General features: G+C 64.7%; 1 protein-coding gene across 1 annotated transcript in view; it reads right to left on the bottom strand.

The window, feature by feature from the left end:
- The window catches only part of SLC12A7 (solute carrier family 12 member 7), a 38805-nt gene extending 23223 nt beyond the window's left edge, over nucleotides 1-15582 (bottom strand). Inside the window, 3 exon segments of the mRNA XM_047848486.1 lie at nucleotides 710-832; nucleotides 1193-1287; nucleotides 15368-15582. Coding sequence (XP_047704442.1) covers nucleotides 710-832; nucleotides 1193-1287; nucleotides 15368-15497 — 348 coding nt within the window. The 5' untranslated portion in view covers nucleotides 15498-15582.
- Between the last annotated feature and the right edge of the window lie 1839 nt (nucleotides 15583-17421).

Below are 17421 nucleotides of genomic sequence, written 5' to 3'. Positions count from 1 at the left end.
CCTGGCCCACAGCATCCATGGTATAACCTGCGACCAGGGCCACCATGGGCTCCCGAGGACTGGGGAGCGTCCTTCAGGGCACTGCTCCCTGCCCCCAGGAGGGCGGCCGGGCCAGGGCTGGGCAAGGCAGTCCTCACACCCCACGTCCCTCACTCCAGACTAAGCAGGTGGCAAACACAGAGCAAACGCGCCCAAGCATCAAGGGAACGGGAGAATCCGTTCTGCTGGTTTACAGTAAGAGGTGCCTTCTGTGGCCGGACTTCCTGACAGCCGAGGTCAGGCTGGACAGAGGATGCAGGAGGGACTCCGTGCACGCAGGGCTGGCGCCCTGGGCAGAGTGCACAGAGGAGGGAGAGGCGGCCAGGGAGCCCCCAGGCTGCCACAGCCAGCTGCAGGAATCCTGCAGAAAATGCTCAACCCCTCGAGGGGAGACCAGGTGCCCAGGCCCCAGGCCACCTTCGTCCTGCTGGCCTGGCCGCCGCCCTGCTTCACAATCCCTGAAACACAGCACCTGTGGGCAGTCCTGGCAGGGCCAAGAGCCGGGGGAATAATCACCGTGGGAGGTCGGAAAAAGCCCTCGTCTGCCCTAACCTAACCTCGTGCAGACGAGAGACAGAACCAATGTTTTGCTGGGACTCAGGGAGAGTCCCAGGGATAAGGGAAGAGATGGGACGGGGGAGAGGGGACAGGGGGAAGGGTGGGGGCTCACCTTGACCTCTCGCCTCTTGCTGTCCTCGTCCTCCTCGTGCTCCACCACGCCCTGGCTCAGGTTGGTGTAGTTGGCCAGCTTGTTGAGCAACGAGGACACCATGGGATTGCTGTCCATTTCCTCCTGTTTGGGGCCAAGCAGTGGGTTAGTACCCGGATCCTCAACCCACGGGAGCAGCGGCCAGCAGGGCTCCCTGCGGTGTCCAGCCCCACACCCGGGGCGCACAGGGCTGATGCGGGCCCTCGACGTCCCGGACACCTGCACACCACGGTCCCCAGTTGGGGTCAGGAGCAGAGGTCGGGGCTCCAGGCCACAGAGCCGGGGTGTGGGGCTCCCCCCATGCACAGTGCCCAATCAGGAGGCCAGCCCTCCGCCCGACCCCCAGCCCCTCACTAGACCGTGGGGTCTCGGGGCCCCGGCCCTGTCATGTGACCGAGTGAAGCCTCGGCCCTCGCACTTGGTGTAGAAAGAAGCATGAGTCACCTCAAAAAGTGCCATGTTCTTCCCTTCAAAGCAGTTCTCCGGTTCCACATCCACATGGTTAATAAACGGGCTGTTTTCTCTCGAGTTTCCATCTCCTGGTGGGGAAAACGCCCAGGTCAGTTTTAGGAGCAGCTGGAAGGAGGCGGGGGCCACTGCAGACCCGTGCGGGCCCAGCCCCTCCCCCAAAGGCCTGGGGGAGGACCTGTGAGACTCCAGGACCCTTGGCTCCCCCCGCCCTGCGCACACACACTGGCACATGGCCCCACCCCCTAGGCAGGACCCTGCCCCCCAACCCCCCCACGCACGTGCGCACGTGTGCACACACACACACACCCACCCCCCGCCCCCCAGGCAGGACCCCACTCCCACGAGTCAGGTGCAGCCCCCACTGACTCAGCAAGACCCAAGCTGCATGCCGGGGAAGGGGGGCCATACACTGCATCTAGGACCCCCCCCCCCCCCACAACAGGACAGGACAGTCCCGTTTCCCAGGCAGCAGGCTGACCACGGGGAGACAGTCCGCGTGCCTTGGGGGAGCTGCACCTTGTGGTCTCGGTGCCCACACGAAGGCCCAGGGCAGGCCAGGGTGCCTCAGCTCCACCCACAAGGCTGGAGGTGGTCAGCCGTCCGCACACAGGCCGCGGCAGTGTCTCCTGGTGCCAGACGGCTGCCCACAGGGTCTGCAGAAGGAGCAGGCGCCAAAGGAGCACCTTCCCCGCTGCACAGCGGCTGGCGACCCCTGACCATCTGCTCCTGAAGCCGGGGTCATGGCCCTGCCACCTGGTGCCCCGCCCACAGGCACGGTGCCCCCCCCGGACCCTGCATCCCCCAGCCCTCTGCCAAGAGCCTACACTCGGCACGGCCGCCACCCTGTGCCATGGATGGCATCAGAAAGGAAGGACAAGGGCGACCTCCATGCAGGCGGGGTCACAGCCAGGCCCTCGACCAGTAAGTGAGAGATGGCTCCCCCCCCCCACCTATTTCTCCAGGGTCACAACAGGCTTCAAGAAGAGCGTATACGCCCAACCCACGTGAAACCCATCAACCTCACGAGTAATGTGTTCAGGGCAAAGCGACGCCCCGACTTCACCGCACCCTGGGAGTGTGGCTCGCAGGGGCGGGTCCAGGCGGGCACAGCCACGTCTGCAAACCCTGCGATAACCAGATGGCCCCAGACCAAGACCCACAGTGCTTCTTACAAAAAAGTTAGAATAAAAAGACTGCTCGGCGACCGCATAGCCCATCGGCGGGCACGTGGTTTTCAAGACAGCTCAGCCCACGATGAAGGTGTGCCCAAGTTTAAGATCCCGGGCACACAGAACAGCACTCACGGACGTCAGGAGAAAAGCACAGAACAGAATGTGTCTACCACAGACAGGGTTTTAGCCCCCAGGAAGGGCACGTGGCGCTCACCCGCGGGTGCTGGGATGCCAGGCAGTGGTGGCACTACCTGCCGGGGTCTGGGGAGAGGACTCTGGGGCAGCCTTCTGCTCAGGAATAAGCCCCAAGCCCCCTGCCACACCATCTGGTGTCCTGACCTACGACCCGCCACGCAGGAAGGCTCCCCAGAGCAAGGACCCCAGGAAAGTCTCCAAAACCAGCTTTCTCAGACCCCAGGGCACCGAGTGAGACTCACAGCGGGCCCTGTGGGGTGACCCCACCACGGTCCAACTTTCTGACAGAATCCCCAAAGGACAGGAGGGTCACCATCCTCCCCAGACACTCAGGGGTGGGAGGTGTCCACCAGTCTGTCCCCGTGGCGGCTCAAGGTGACGAGGGGCAGCGATGGTGGGCCACCACACTGGGCACGGCAGAGAACCCCTCAGCCCAGGCAGACCCCGAGGGGTCCCCGCCCACGGCACCTGGAGCCCGAGCGGGCAGACCCGGCCCTCCCACCTCCACAACCCACCATTCGCCCCAGCCGGTCCGAGGTCTGCACCCCACAGCTTCTTCCGGACCTTAACCCCGTGCTCTCACCAGCCAGCCTCCTCGCGTGGCCTCTGAAACCACACCCGTGTCTCACACTTAGAGAAAGAAAAGGCAGAAACAAAGATGGACAAAACAGCAAACGGAGCACAAGCGACCGCATTCCACCGAATGCCATTCTCCACACTCACCCCAGCGGGGCTCAAAGAAGCGGCCCGAGTGCCCTGAGCGCAGACCGAGTCCTGCACCACAGACCCCGGAGAGCTAAGGAGACCAAAGCCTCAGCGGGGCCCCCTTTCCAGAGACCTGGGTGAGCGCTTCCAGACCCGGCCCGTGTGTCTGTGAGCGCACGGCACACACCCAGGCCGCTGGGGCAGGTGTGCAGGGTGTGGGCTCTTCACCTGTGACTGTTACACCTGCCTGTCCCCCTGTCGGCCGAGGACACCCCAGCACATCATCGAAGGGACAGAGTACCAGCACGGGGCTCCCGCTGGCCACCCCCAAAACAATCTGTGTCCAAGGTCACAGTACATGTACCAAGTCCACACGCGGGTGAACAACGGGGGATGGCACAAGCACCTGCCAGGCTGCATCGCCCGCTAAGCCACAGGGAGGGATGGGGACGGGAAAGCCCCCGCGGGAACGATGGCTGCAGTGGCGGCTTGCGCCAGACCTGCTCCACATCACAAGGCAAGCACGCCCTGGGGGAGAAGCCGACCCGCTGACCTAACCAAGGTCAAGGTTAACACCAGGGTCACAAGCCAACCGACACCCAGGGAGAACACTCGTGACTGGTGACTTCACCGGAAAGCCTGAGACAACGCCAGACAAGCACAGAAGCGGCCCCTCAGGGACGCAACACCACAGAGGGCCAAGACAGGCGTGGAATGTTCCGGAAACAGGGACAGCACAGAGACGGGGCAGTGGAGAGCAGCACGTGGCCTACGTCCTCTGATAAAGGACACTGCCGGGCCGACTGGTGAAACCAGAGGAAGAGCCGCAACAGGGAGAAAGTGCCTGTTACCAGGAGAGGCGTCTCCCACAGCGGCTCAGAAGACGGAGCAGCAGAGGGGACAGAAACGGGTCCCCAGAGACTCTCCACGGCCTCACAGCTTCTACAAACTCTACAGTGAGAGCTTTTAAAAAAATATATCAAGCTGGGCGCCTGGGTGGCTCAGTCGGTTGAACATCTGACTTCGGCTCAGGTCATGATCTCACAGTCTGTGAGTTCGAGCCCCGCGTCGGGCTCTGTGCCGACAGCTCGGAGCCCGGAGCCTGCTTTGGATTCTGGGTCCCCCTCTCTCTCTGCCCCTCCCCCGCATGCTCGCGTGTGCTCTCAAAAACAAACAAATGTTAAAAAGCAAAGCCAGAGAAACTCCCACGGTGTAGGGCTCACTCGTACATAAAGAAGCAAGTTTTATCTCGAACAAACAACAGACGGAAAATTTCAGAATTGAGGCCCGGAAGACACACATACGGGCAGGCACCATTCACACACGCTGGCACACAGGCCTCACTCAGACCACCACTCGTAACCAGTGTGTGAAGAAATTCAGGCAAAAATCTGAGACCCTGAACCCCCTGGGTGAAAGACAGAGGAGAGATCCCTGTATCGTCAGTACAAAGGGCAGGTGCCCAGTACCAGGGTCGTCTGGGGCCACGCGAGCCACACAGTGACAGGACGCCCCGTGGCATTCCTGCCTCAAAGCGTTTCTCCTGAAAACCACCCCAAGCAAATGGCCACGCACAAATTCTGTGGCATTCTACGAGCCTCCTGACCCAGATCCTTCAAGCGTGCTGATGCCAGGACAGACAGCAAGGGGGCCAAGGTCCTAGACCACGGGTCCGGCAAGCTTGCTCTGTAAAAGGCCACAGTGCCGTCACAAGCACCTGGTGCACCAAAGACAAGGTGTGAACAAGCAGCAGGGCCACGTGCCAATAAAACTTTACTGACAAAAGCAGGTGGCCAGGCCACAGGCTGCAGAGAGCCCAGCAGGGGGCTCTCCACGCACAGCCGTGTGTGATCCTCAGGGAGGCCGCCAAGCAGGGAGGTGGCCGTCCTGCCTCCCACCCACCCTGACCCGCTCCCAGCTTGCCCGGCAGTCCCTGCCCCTGCCCCGCCTCACGGCACATAGGATCAGCCTGTTTAAAGCCCCCCACCCAGCCTGCCAGCCCAGAGACGTCTGCGGAAACCAGTGCTTTGGGGATCACTGCTCTCTGCAGCCTGACAGCCTCAGCGACCGCAAACACCTGCACCTGCTCCACGGGACACACGAACGGTGAGCAGGCCCAACCCTGGCCCGGGACCCAGAGACCACGGACGCGCTCGCCCAGGAGCGGACCGGACGGCTGGCGGCTGCCGGTCTGGGGCCCAAGGTCTGAGGAAGTAACTGGAACCTGGAAGGAGCACAGGTGGGCGTGGGGTGCGAGGCCCTGGCCAGCAGCGCTGTCCTCGTCCCCTCCTGTGCAGGCTACTTCAGATGAAGCCACACCTCACCCCGCGATCCTAACACAAAATGTTCAACACGCTTTGTTCACAACACAACACAACTGTGTTCTTAACACAAAACGTTTAACAAAATGTTCAGCTTTTCTGTGAAAGCTGCCCCCTGCCCCCGCAGTGCTGGACACACATCCAGACAGGGACTCTGCCTCGTCCTCCTGAGGCCCCCATAATTGCCCCCGTTAGGGTACAGAGCTTGTCCCGCAGTCCTGGAGGCAACTCCCCCCCCCCCCCCAACCAGTTCTGACTCCGCTAAATGCAATCTCAACCCCTGGTCAGGGAAGATCGGATGTGACCAGGGGCAAGGTCATCCTGGCAGACAGCGCCTCCCTCCCCCAAGCCTGAAGTTGGTTACTCTCCAGACTCCAGGCGCGCTGCACAGCCCTGGCTCCCTTGTCCCTGAGAGAAGTGTGTGCAAATGCAGCAGGCAGGGCAGGGATGCCCCGGGACAGGGAGGCAGGGGCTCAAGGAGGCAGGGAGGCCAGCCACCGACCAGGAGTCCAGAGCCCAGACCCCGGTAGTCTGCTACCAACCGGAGCCCAGAGCCCCAGTTGCTGCTGACAACAGTGTCCTCCTGCAGCCCTGAGGGCCAGAAGCCCCCGCGTCCCTGTCCCTTCTCGGGTTACAGTCCGTCAGCAGCCGTCCCCTGGCTTGGTCTCCTCCTCCTGAGTGAGCCTCACATCACTCCCCACCTCCCTCCGCCTCCAGGTTTGCATCCAGGATTTACCAGTGTCTCTCGGTGAACCGCTCCCAAGAAAGGGGCACAGACCGACTTGGGAGGGTCGGCGGCCACCCCCCTCCTGCCCCCAAATGCAGGCTCTGCTCCGCTTGTGCTGGGCCCCAGACATGCAGGGCACCTCCAGCAGGATGGAGTCCCCCCCAGTGGCCCCCTGGTGCATCCGGTGCCAGAGCCCGGAGCACGGCCCGTGGCCAGGACCTCTCTGAAACCCCGTTACGGCCGGAATGAGGTGTTTCTCGGCTCCACAGCCCCTAACAGCGGATTCCTGACCCCTGGGCCTTGCCCCCTGCCCTCCACGCATCACATCCAGGACCAGCGCTGCAACCTGGATTCCGGAACCCCGGCCAGCAGGCTCCTCCTGGGCCGGAGGGTGCGTTCTGTGTCCAGCCAGCAAACACTGCCAGGCTCAGGTCACAGTCCCCGCGGTTTTCACGGCACACTTCTGGCTAAAACAGAAACACTCTCTGTGTCGAACTACCCCCTACCGCCCGCCGCCCCAGACGCCTGCTCGCACCATGCACGGCATCCTATCCCGGGACCATGCCTTTCCCGCCCCAGGTCCCCAGGAAAGCGGAAGGAAGGGCCGTCTCAGGGACGCGTGTGCCCCACAGGGAAGCCGACGGGAAAGCGGACGCCCTTCCTGCCCGCCCGGCCCCGGCCCAGCCAAGGGCCCCCTCAGGTGTCCGCTGAGCCCGCCCACCCGGGCCTGCAGGGCCACCGCTGGGGTCGCGGGGGAGGGACGGAGGCCTGAGACACTCCTCCCCGAGTTCCACACGGACTAGCTCACGTTAGTACGTTTCACCTGTTTCCTTCACCCCGCGCCCAATGCGCCCACCAAAAACAAATCCCTTTATTTAAGGCCAGTGTCACACTTCTGCTCCAGTCTGTGGTCTCTGACACAGGACGGAGGCACGATCTGCCTAACGCCGGGTGCACCATATGAGCGACCTCCGTGTGCATCTGGCTGGCCTCCTGGAGCCCGGCACCACAGAGGAGTGGCAGGGGGGCCTGCCTATGGCTCCCAGAGGCCTCCCGGCAAAGACGGAGCCCTCACTTCCAAAGCATCAGACGCATCCTGACCCCAGCACCCATGTGACACCAGGTGTGACCCAAAAGCAGCTGACCCCCGTGAGCAGCCTCATGGTTGGAGGGGCAGTGTGGCCTCGGGGACAAAGCCCCCCAGGCTCCCCCCATCTCCCGCTTGCCCACGCTTCCAAAAGGGGGGAGGCTCCCTGGGGAACCACCTCGGGGACCTCTGGGAGAAGGTCGGCTTCAGACGCTGGAGGAGCGCAGCCCCCTCCCAGCCCGACCACGGCCACCAGGCCACCACAGCAACTCGCTGCCGCCACCCCAGAGACCAGGCGAAGACTCCGCCTCTGGGACGTTTTCTTCAGATCCCACACTCACTGCCCCAAAAGAGGGAACATCCCAGGGGACACTCGGCTACCAGGAGGCGCCAATGAAGAAAAACTGCAAAGAGGGAGGAGTGCCCGGAAAATTCCAGGACACACAGACCACCCGTGTGCACAGTCACAGGCGCTGGCACAGGCACGGCACGCGGGCACACTCGTGTGCACAGATACAGACCACACACGTGCACGATCACACGCACTGACAGACGAACGGCACAGACGCGCCCGGGCACACGCACTCCCACACGTCTCTGGGGACCACACCTCTGACGGCCTCACGGCCTTTCCCGAAGGGGCATGCCTCCCCCCCGCCCCCACCCCGCACAAGGAATGACGGACCCCCACTCCCATCGGTCACTTGGCTGTTTGCCCACTCTGGTCTGCCCTCTCCCGCGACCTCCTCCACGTCAGGATCTGCAGTTGGCGACCAGGCCCAAGGAGGGGGTGGGGAGATTCCGCCAGGGGCACCGGGCCCTCAGCCGCCTCCTGGGGCGGCTCCTGTTACGGACACAGGCTCCCGTCTGGCGGTGACGGAGACCCTGCAGCTCAAGGAGGAGGAAACCCAAGACTGACCCGCGGCCACTCCTCTGGTTTCGGCCCAACTCGATCCCTCCCCAGTGACTGCGGAGCCTCCCTGGGAACCGGCCGACGACCCAGCCGAGAGATCACGGCCACCCCTGTGACAGGCCGGCTCCTGGACAGGGAAACTGAGGCACGAGATGCTCTCCTGCAGGCCCCGCGGCACTCCGGGAGCGGAGGCCAGCACAAATGGGGACGCAGGGGTGGCTGCTGCCAGCACCCTGCAGGAAGCCGCTGCTCACGCCACCTGCACGCGTCCCCCCACCCCCCGAACGGACACGGGCCCAGCGGCCCGGCACTGAGTCCCGGTAGCCGCTCCCTCTCTGCCGAGGTGTCGGCAAGCTCCCCCCAACCCCGGCGTGATTCCGCGGCCGCCCCCATACCACCCCAGACCACACAGGACTCAGGGCGGCACCTCCGCCTCCTCCCCCACCTGTCCCTCCAGAAGAAACCACAAGACAGCAAACCCGCCCAAGGCACAACGGGGCCAGAGACACAGGAGCGGGAGACCCGGCCAAGACTTGCACGGACACCTCAGCCCTCCACCAGGGAAGCAGCCTGGCGGACCACCGCCCCCACCCAGGGACACGGGGGCCACCTGGTGGGGCCCACTCACCCTGTCCACCTCCCCCCAGGACACGGGAGCCACTCACCCTGTCCCCCCTCGGACACCTGGTTGAGGCCTGCTCACCGGGGCTCCTGGCAAGAGGTTCGAGGACCCACATGATGCCAACAGCCACGGACAAGGGAGCCGGGGTGCAAAGAGCACAGCTGGCCGGGGCACCTCACTTTGTCCGGCCCTAGTCCTGCTGGAGCTGCTGAGCTTATCTGCACAAACCAGGCCTCTGCTCCGAACAGGGAGTTTCCCTCCTTTTCACAAAAGGAGAGACAGACGTTAAGCCTCTGTGCTGTCTCCGCCAACAGCACTGCCCTAGAGCCCCCCAGAAGGGAGCCCAGGCCTGCGCAGGTCTGTCCCCAGCAGGTGCCCACACCTAGCTGCCCCGACCGCCAAGGCCCAAACTCCCACCGCCGGGGAGACGGGCTCACGTGCTCCCGGGTGCCACAACTCCGCAGGCCTGCTGGGTCCTCGTCCAAGCCCCCCCCCCCCCAGGCAGCAGGCCTTCCTCTGGCCCCGCCGAGGGCAGAGCTGGAGACGCCCACCTGCCCGGCACAGCTGTTGGCTATGGCGACACACCGCAGGGGGCGCCCAGCCAGCGCGCCTGCCTTTGGGCGGTGGTAACACCTAACAACACGCTCTGCCCTGCGGGCTCACGGCTGCGGCGCCCGACCCGGCTCGCAAAACGCACACCCCACTGTGGGTGACAGCGGCAGACCCTGGGCCAGGGTCCCCACCATCACAATCAACCGAACGCCAGCTGCCCCAGCTGTGCAGGGATGAGGAAGGGCCTTCTGCGGCGGCCCCCACGCACAGCAGCCCTGGGAAGGTGTTCCTGGCCCAAGGTCACCGGTCCTCCGACGCAGGAGCCCGGGCCCGCCCAGGGGTCACCCAGTCATGCGCCCTGACAGAGGGTTCTGCGGTGGGCAGTCCCCCCCCGCCACTCACCCGCAGGATCCCACCGAGCACGAGAACCTCGGGCCCACTCCGGCCGCCCCTGTGGGGCACCTAACGCCCCGAGAACTCTATCCACACCCCCCCAGGGACACAGGGTAAGCAGGGAACACTTGAGGCCATTTCCTTGAAAGAAATACCCCGAAACTCACTTGAGCCTTAACCTCTGAGGGTGGGCAATGCCCCGTGGCCCCCAGCCCCGCAGCAAGGTGAGTAGGGGGCCCCACAATCTCCGACCGTGCCCACAACACCAACAACGCACAGGCCCCACGGAGCACCCCCAGCAGAGAGAGGCAGGTGACGGTGTCCAAGGACACCCAGCACAGCGGCCTCTCCACATCCAAGCCCCGCGGCCGCCAGAGTCGGCTCCTTCCTGCTCACAGGCACGAGAGGCCGGCCTCCCAGTCTGTGCAGAGCCCACATACCCCACGCCCCCGCCCCCCGGCCACCACCCCCTGCACTGGGCAGCAAGGCTCCACGCCGGCCAGCCCATCCACGGAATTCCCCTGGGTCATCTCAGTGTCCCATGGCTTCAAACTCTGACTCATCGCGCCTCCCTGTCTGGGGCCAGGCTCACCCCAGAGGCCACTACTTTTCACACACACCCGGGGGAGGGCGGCATTCCAGGGGGGCCACCTGACCCCTGCTGGTCCAGCACACGGATACGGGCACGGCCACAGACCCAAGTGCCCGGGTCACCAGGGAAGGCCAAGTGAGCAGAGGGTCCGTCTGTGGGGTCAGCCACAGCCCACCTTGCGAACGGTGACTGGGTCGAGGGTTCACCAGGACTCCCCCACCCCCACGGGGAGGCTACAGCTCAGAGATGCCCCCCCCGCCCCCCAGTCACGACAGCCACACAGCCAGGGACATCAGAACCAGAACAGGCCGGTCTCCGCATGGAGAGGCCTAGCCTGCCCCCTGGCCACTCTCCCCCTGGCACCACCATCCCGGCACCCAAGCGTCCCCTTCCACGAGGCCATGCTGACACCCAGCACCACAGGGCACTCCACCGTCCCCAACGCACCTCAAATCATGGGCTGGCCCCGCAGCCTCCACGTCCCCAGGAGCAGGACACACGCTGATCTGAACACTGACGCACCCAAGGCCACAATGGACACCAGCCGTGGTGGACGCTCCAGTCTTCACAGAACTGCCCTGCGGGCCCTGTAACTGCGCAGCCCCTCGGGGAGCGGCCACGAGAGGCAGACCCTCACAGGTGCCCCTCGTGCCAAACTCATGGCAGCCACCCCCCCACAAGCAGCTACCACGGCCAATGGTGCCCACAGCTCAGACACCCATCCCAGCATAGCAGCATCACACTGAGAATGTCTAGGGAACTTTCTAGAACAACACACTCAGGGATCTATGTGGCACGTTTCCTCATAACGGTCACGGGAACAGATCTCACATCAGAGGCACAGACGTGTCTCACCACCACTTCCTCAGCCCGGGTGGCAACAGACACCCCCTGAATGACACCTCCAGCCACGTCACTGGGCTGAGAGGGCAAGAACAGATGCCCTGACACCCCAACACCACATGACCACCAAGCCCCTGTGCCTGCCTCCCCGTGCGTGCACACACAGCCCACATGCGTGCACACACATGCACACGGATACACAGCCCACGTGTGCACACACACGAGCCCAGCAGGGGACCTAGTCGAGCCAAGGGCCTCCCCCAGGAAGACCGTCTGGGAGCCCAACAGGCGCACAGAGACGTGGGAACACGCCCCACGCGTGCTTCCACCTTGCCGCTTCCCCACCGGAAACCGACTCTGGGCACACACGCACGTGTGGTAGCCCCTTCCCCCACCCGCCGTCTGGTATCACGACATCTCCCTAAACGACACAATGAGACACAATGACCGCTGATAGCCGTTTCCAAGACGGTGCTGGGAGCTTGCGCCAGCCACGGACTCTCTGCCAACGGGACGGCGGGCCGCCTCCCTCCCTTCCTGAAACCCCGTGTCCTCGCCCAGCAGAACCGAACCCGGAAGGCGCCGTCCTGGCCGCTCTCCAGAACCACACAGCTCACTGAACCCTTGCCCCCACCCCAGGCGAGCTCGACCACTCCGGCAGCGGCGACCCCCCCCACCCCGGGCAGCAGCCACCCGCGGCGTCGAGAGAGAAGTCGCTTGAGGTCCAGGGCCGTGGCTTCGGAGCGCTGCCCGCTGCCCTGGCTGCCGCGCCCAGGGAAGCAGAGCCCCCTTCAGAGGGCCGGGAGGAGACCCTTGGGTGCCCCCAGGAGCTGAGCTGCAGAGCAGAAGTCACAAACAGGAATCCAAAAAGGGGAACAGTGACGGGGTGAGGACGAGGCTGGGGTCAGAGCCCTGGGGAGTGAGGAACAGGAGTCTCAGCCAGGGACGGGGACATAGGGCTACCGGCCGGGTCAACCCTCCAAGGGCTGAGCCCACTGACCTCCGTGGGGGCCCAGGGCCTGCGGCCATGCCTCACTTGTACACCTGCCAGCTCCAGAGCCCCCACAGGGCCTGGAGGGGGCTCCACCCAGGCCCAACACTCAGGAAGGTTCCCAGAAGTCCCTAAAAACCCCACACTTGGAAGTCAGGAAAGAAGCATCCGCACTCCCCACCACCTCCCTCCCGGAAGATACTTCCACCAAGAAACACAACACCGAAGGACGGAACTAACCCATCCTTTCCGCCTGGGATCTCCAATCACAAGAAAATGCAGGACGTTAAAGGTCCTCAAGAAGTCACGGCTCCCCACCCCCGCCCCCCAGGCAAGACAAAGCTGTCATCCAGAACACGCCCCTACCTCCCCGGAAGCAGGGAGGGAGGCAAGGAGGGTTCACGGCAGAAGCCGGTGCTGACCCTGGCCTCCCCGTGCCCAGGCCTGCATTAAGCACCACCCGGGTGAAGGGCCATGTCTTCCTGGCTCTAAAGCACCAGCCACAGGCCCGCCAGCGGGGCAGCTAAGGTCAGCGCTGGCGTCCTCCAGCCTCCATGCTTAAGGCCGGCAGCAGTGGGGGCCTCCACGGCCACAAGATAGGACCCAGCTTCACAACGCATCTGCCTGGTGTGCGTGGAGCTGCGGCAGGCCGATGGCGTAAAGGCTCCGTCCAGCTCAGGACCGCAGCCGACGCAGGGAACACCCGATAGTCCTGCCGAGCTCTGCCAGGCCAGGTGGGCCTATGAGCGGAGCAGTACTCCTCCCTGACTCCCACCCGCTCTCAGCACACCCTGCCCCCTGACCCCCAGCTGGAGTCTCAGGCCCCCTATTTCCAGACAGCTCCGGGCTTCCAAAAACACCCCAGAAGGGCCCCCTCAGTGTTGCTTCACCGCCACCACCGGGAGGCCCACCCAGAAAGCCAGGAGATTCCCCAGGGGATTGGCCAGTCAGAAGCACCAGCGGTCCTGTGATGGAGCCAGGCTTGGCCACTGGCGGGGATCTCAGCCTTCAGGAGAGGCTCCTGCCGGGCCTTCCCAGCTCGCTAAGGACTTTTCCTCCACTAGAGTGACCGTCACGCTGGCCACACGACACAGTGCCAGTCACACGGCACCCTGAGCACCAAATGGGCTCTGAAAGCTCACGTGCAACATCGGAGTCCAGCCTAGCAGAGGCCCCTCCCCGAGCACAGTGACCATGCAGGGGGCTCCACCCTGTCTCTTCCTGAGGGAAGATGAAGAACGGAGAACACAAAACTCAAAGACCCAACTGACTTCTGTGCTGGCTCAGCTGAGCGAGAGCACGGCCTGGGGACCGAGGCTTCGTCACCAGGCAAGCACGCGGCCCACGCCTGGCATCTGCCTGAGCTCCCGACACTCAGCTCCCACAGGCAGTGAGGTTCCTGAGGAGCCCGGGACAGAACTGAAGGGGTCAGAGGATGAGACGGTGGACGGGGGCTCGGACCCCGGCCCCCCACCAGCCCGGCTGGGCAAGAGGCCCAGCTCTCCGGGCAGCGGCAGTGCCCAGCCCTCGGGCCCTCGGGCAGGAGGAAATGGGCAGGAAGAAAATCACCCCAACTTCAAAACAAGATGCACTCCAAGTCTCAATCCGCCGGAGAAGGGGCCGGCCGACGGGAAGCGGGACACCCAGGCGAGGCAGGAGAGGCTCCTCTGGGAACACGATGCACTTGATGTGGCCGCTGTAACACAGTGCACCCAGGAAGACCACGCAGGAGCACCCTCAGAACCACGGAGGGCCGGGCACCCAGACTGCCTTCACAGGCCACCCGCTTTCAAGCCCTCGAGCCGGGCAGGGGCGGTGACCAGCCCCAGACCCCCGCAGGCAGACAAGGACACGGAGGGACAGCCCAATGAGGACAGCGCCTTCCCCGGGGCACCTGACACTGGTTGCTCTCAGGAGATGCCTGACCTAACCAGCCAGGGTAGAGGGCCCCCAGCGGTCTGAGGCCCTCTTTCCTTAACCCCTGGAGCAGGGAGCCTCTGCCCAACCGCAGAGGAGTGAGACCTGGGGCTGTGGGCTGTCCTCTGACGACCCCCAATTCTAGAGGGCAGCTACTGAGGGTGACCCGTTCATCAGCCACAGAGAACCCGGGGTCTGAAGACTGCAGGACAGAGGGAGCAGGCCTGGGGGATCGGGGATCGGGGATCGGGGATCGGGGATCCCCCCCCCCCCCCCCCCAGAGAAAGTGAAAGCGCTAGACGTCTCCTGATTCCGGAAACAAAGAGGGTGAGGAGGACCCTCGCCGGCCAGCGCCAGGCTCTGCAGGATGGGGCGGCCCCTCCCCCAGCCCGTGGGAACCTGCCGGCCTTCCTGCCGACGACCCCAGAGAGCGGGTTTGTCGGCGGCCAGGCGAGGCGGCGCCCAAAGCTGGGCTCCCAGCCGGGGCTTATCTGGCCGGAGCCCTTTGCCCCAGCGCGCAAGGGCAGAGCAAAGGCAACAGAAAGGAAGCAGGAAGGCACTGGGGCCGCCCCAACCCCGCGGCCCTACCCAGACTGCGGGACCCGGGGCTGGGGGTTCTCAGGCAGGGCGAGGCCCCTCCCCGTTTCCATAGCTACACTGGGCGTCCCATACCTCCTCCCGTCCCACAGAGAGTGCGAGAAAGAAGGTGCTTCCTGTGTCCCCGTGGGGCTGGGACACGCAGGGGGCAGCAAAGCGGAGCCCACAGTCCCTGGGAGCATAGGCGCAGCAGGGGCCCTGAGCCCCGGGGACAGGCTTGGCGAGGGGGCTCTGCAGGCAGTGGGGGTGCGGGGACAGGGGTGGGGGGGGTAAGGGGGTGAGATCAGGGGGAGAGAGGGACCGTGGGGAGGGGGAGCCTCCAAGGGAAGGAGTTGGGGAGAGTGGGTGGAAGGAAGCCCCGCACCCCTTCCTCGAGGAGGCCGGCCTCCCCGCGTCCCCGCTCCCGGCCCCTCCCGGCTCGCCCTCCGCCCCCTCCGGGGCTGCCTCTCCTCCCGGCCGCCCCCGGGCCCCGCGCAGCCCGGCTCCGCCTTTGTCCCGCGGGCAGGTGCGGCCGCGCTCACCCGGGCTCTGGCAGTCGGGCTCGCCCTCGGGGGGCCCCGGCGCCTCGGTCCCCTCGGTCCCCTGGGCCGCTGCGTCCTGGCAGCCGTCCGCCCGCGCCTCCACGGGCACCACGGTGAAGTTGGTGGGCATGGCGTTCCGACTCCGGCTCGGGCCCGCGCTCCGGCCCGCGCTCCGCCGACGCGCCGCGGGACTTGGGAGCAGGGGCGGGGTCCGCGCCGGCCGCCCCCGCCCCCCGGCCCGGCTCGCCCCGCCCCCTGGCCACGTGACCTCACCTGCCGTCCCCCTAGGCCTCCGGAAAAGTTTGCGCGCAGCGGGGCGGGGCGGAGCGGGGCGGGGCGCCTTCCGCAGAGGTCCCCTCCCCCAGCCTGCGCTCGGGGACGGCCCGCGCCCCCGGGGTCGCGCCTCCCCCAGCGGGTGACAATCCGCTCCTGCTCTGTCACCCTGCCCGGAGGGGGCCCTTGCCCGCACTAGCCTCCAGGCCACCGCGTTCCCTGGAGGCCTCCGCCCGCAAGGTCCTCCCACACGCAGTCTGGCCCCCTCGAGGACAGAGCATTACCCCCCACCCGCTCACCACACCGTGCGCGGATCTGGTCTCCCCCTTCCCTCCTCCCTGCCTGGCTCAGGAGCACCCACAACCTTAAGGAGCCATGCCTGGCATAGGGTGGGGGGCAGAGGCTGCTGTTGGGGCTCATTCCTCGACTGACAGAACCCAGACACAAGTTACCGAAGCTCTGAGACAGGTCCAGGCCCACAGAGGACCGCCGGCCTTGCCTTTCCCGGCCTCCACCCTGGGGAGCCCTCCTTTTCCTTCATCTGGGCCCTGCAGCCAGGGAAGGAAGGCCAGGCACAGCCCTGGGAAGCACCGGCCCCCTATCTTCCAGCCCCTGGTGCACTCATTAACAAAGGACACGGGAAAAGTAGAGAACAGAACGTCCACCAAAAGGAAAGTGAGTTATGGCATCCGGTGCAGTGACCCACCCCAAAACACGTCTACTATTTCACCATACACACCATAACAGGCTAACCAGAGTGGTCTGATCAGGTTTGAAAAATGTGCGAGAATGTTCCGATAGGCCTAAAAAAATGGCAGCTGGGAGGTCCTGGGGATTACAAAGTTCTGCATTTTCTCTTCCTTTTTTCATATTAACAACCGAACGATATAAAAACAAATTCAGAAAATCCATTTCCAATGAAAGACAGAAAAAAGAAGACAGTAGGGTGGCCCGACTCCCCTCCCTCCCCCAGCTCCCACCCCCCACCCAGTGTGAGCACTAGCTTTCTGCAGCTGGCCTGGGCCAGCAGGGGACCAGGACTGTACCTTGTCTGTCCTCACACCCTGCCTCCCACAAAGGAGAGACAGGGGTCCCCCAGAGAGGTCTGAGTGTCGGGTGGAAGGCATTGGGTGGCTTCAGCTGCCTTCCCGGGGCAGCAGCCAGAAAGGTGGGGAAAAGGCCACCCACCCAAAATATAGACGGGTTCCAGGTGTCCTTCTCAGAGAAGGGCCAGCTTCATGGAACGGTGCAGGCATCGCTCAGCAAAACTAGAGTGTGGTGCTGAAGGGTAGGGGTGCGGGAACAGAGGCACCGTGCCCGGAGGTGCTGGGCAGGTCAGTGACCAGGCCTCTCCAAACTCAAGTTATTGTCCCGGGGTGGGGGGAGCTTGCAAGGGCAAGGGGACTGCCAGCCCCCTTCCACCCTAGTGGTCTGCGGCCAGGGCCAGGTGACCACAGGAGCTCTTTAGTGGGGCCAACACCTTCACGGGTGAGGGAACTGAGGTCCAGAGGTTAAGGGCCACTCACAGGGAGCTGGGGGACTGGCAAAGGACTCTCTCCTCCCTTCTTTTTCAGAGGCTGTGGCTGACCCTCCAACTTTCCAGGCTCAAGATTTCAGCTCGTCTTTGCGGCCCGGGAGCTCGCTGTCCAGGAACCACCAAGGAGGGTGTGAGAGGGAAGGGGCGTCGGCTGCCCTGGGTCCAGGGAAGAGGCCAGCTCTGGGAGGCCCGGGACCACCTCGGGCAGTAAGTCAGCGCCTTGAGGCCGGGAGGGCCTGGCACC

The sequence above is a fragment of the Prionailurus viverrinus genome, unplaced genomic scaffold (genome assembly GCF_022837055.1).
Source record: "Prionailurus viverrinus isolate Anna unplaced genomic scaffold, UM_Priviv_1.0 scaffold_63, whole genome shotgun sequence".
In the NCBI taxonomy this organism is placed as follows: Eukaryota; Metazoa; Chordata; class Mammalia; order Carnivora; family Felidae; genus Prionailurus; species Prionailurus viverrinus.
This window is presented reverse-complemented; position numbering and strand designations above follow the sequence as displayed.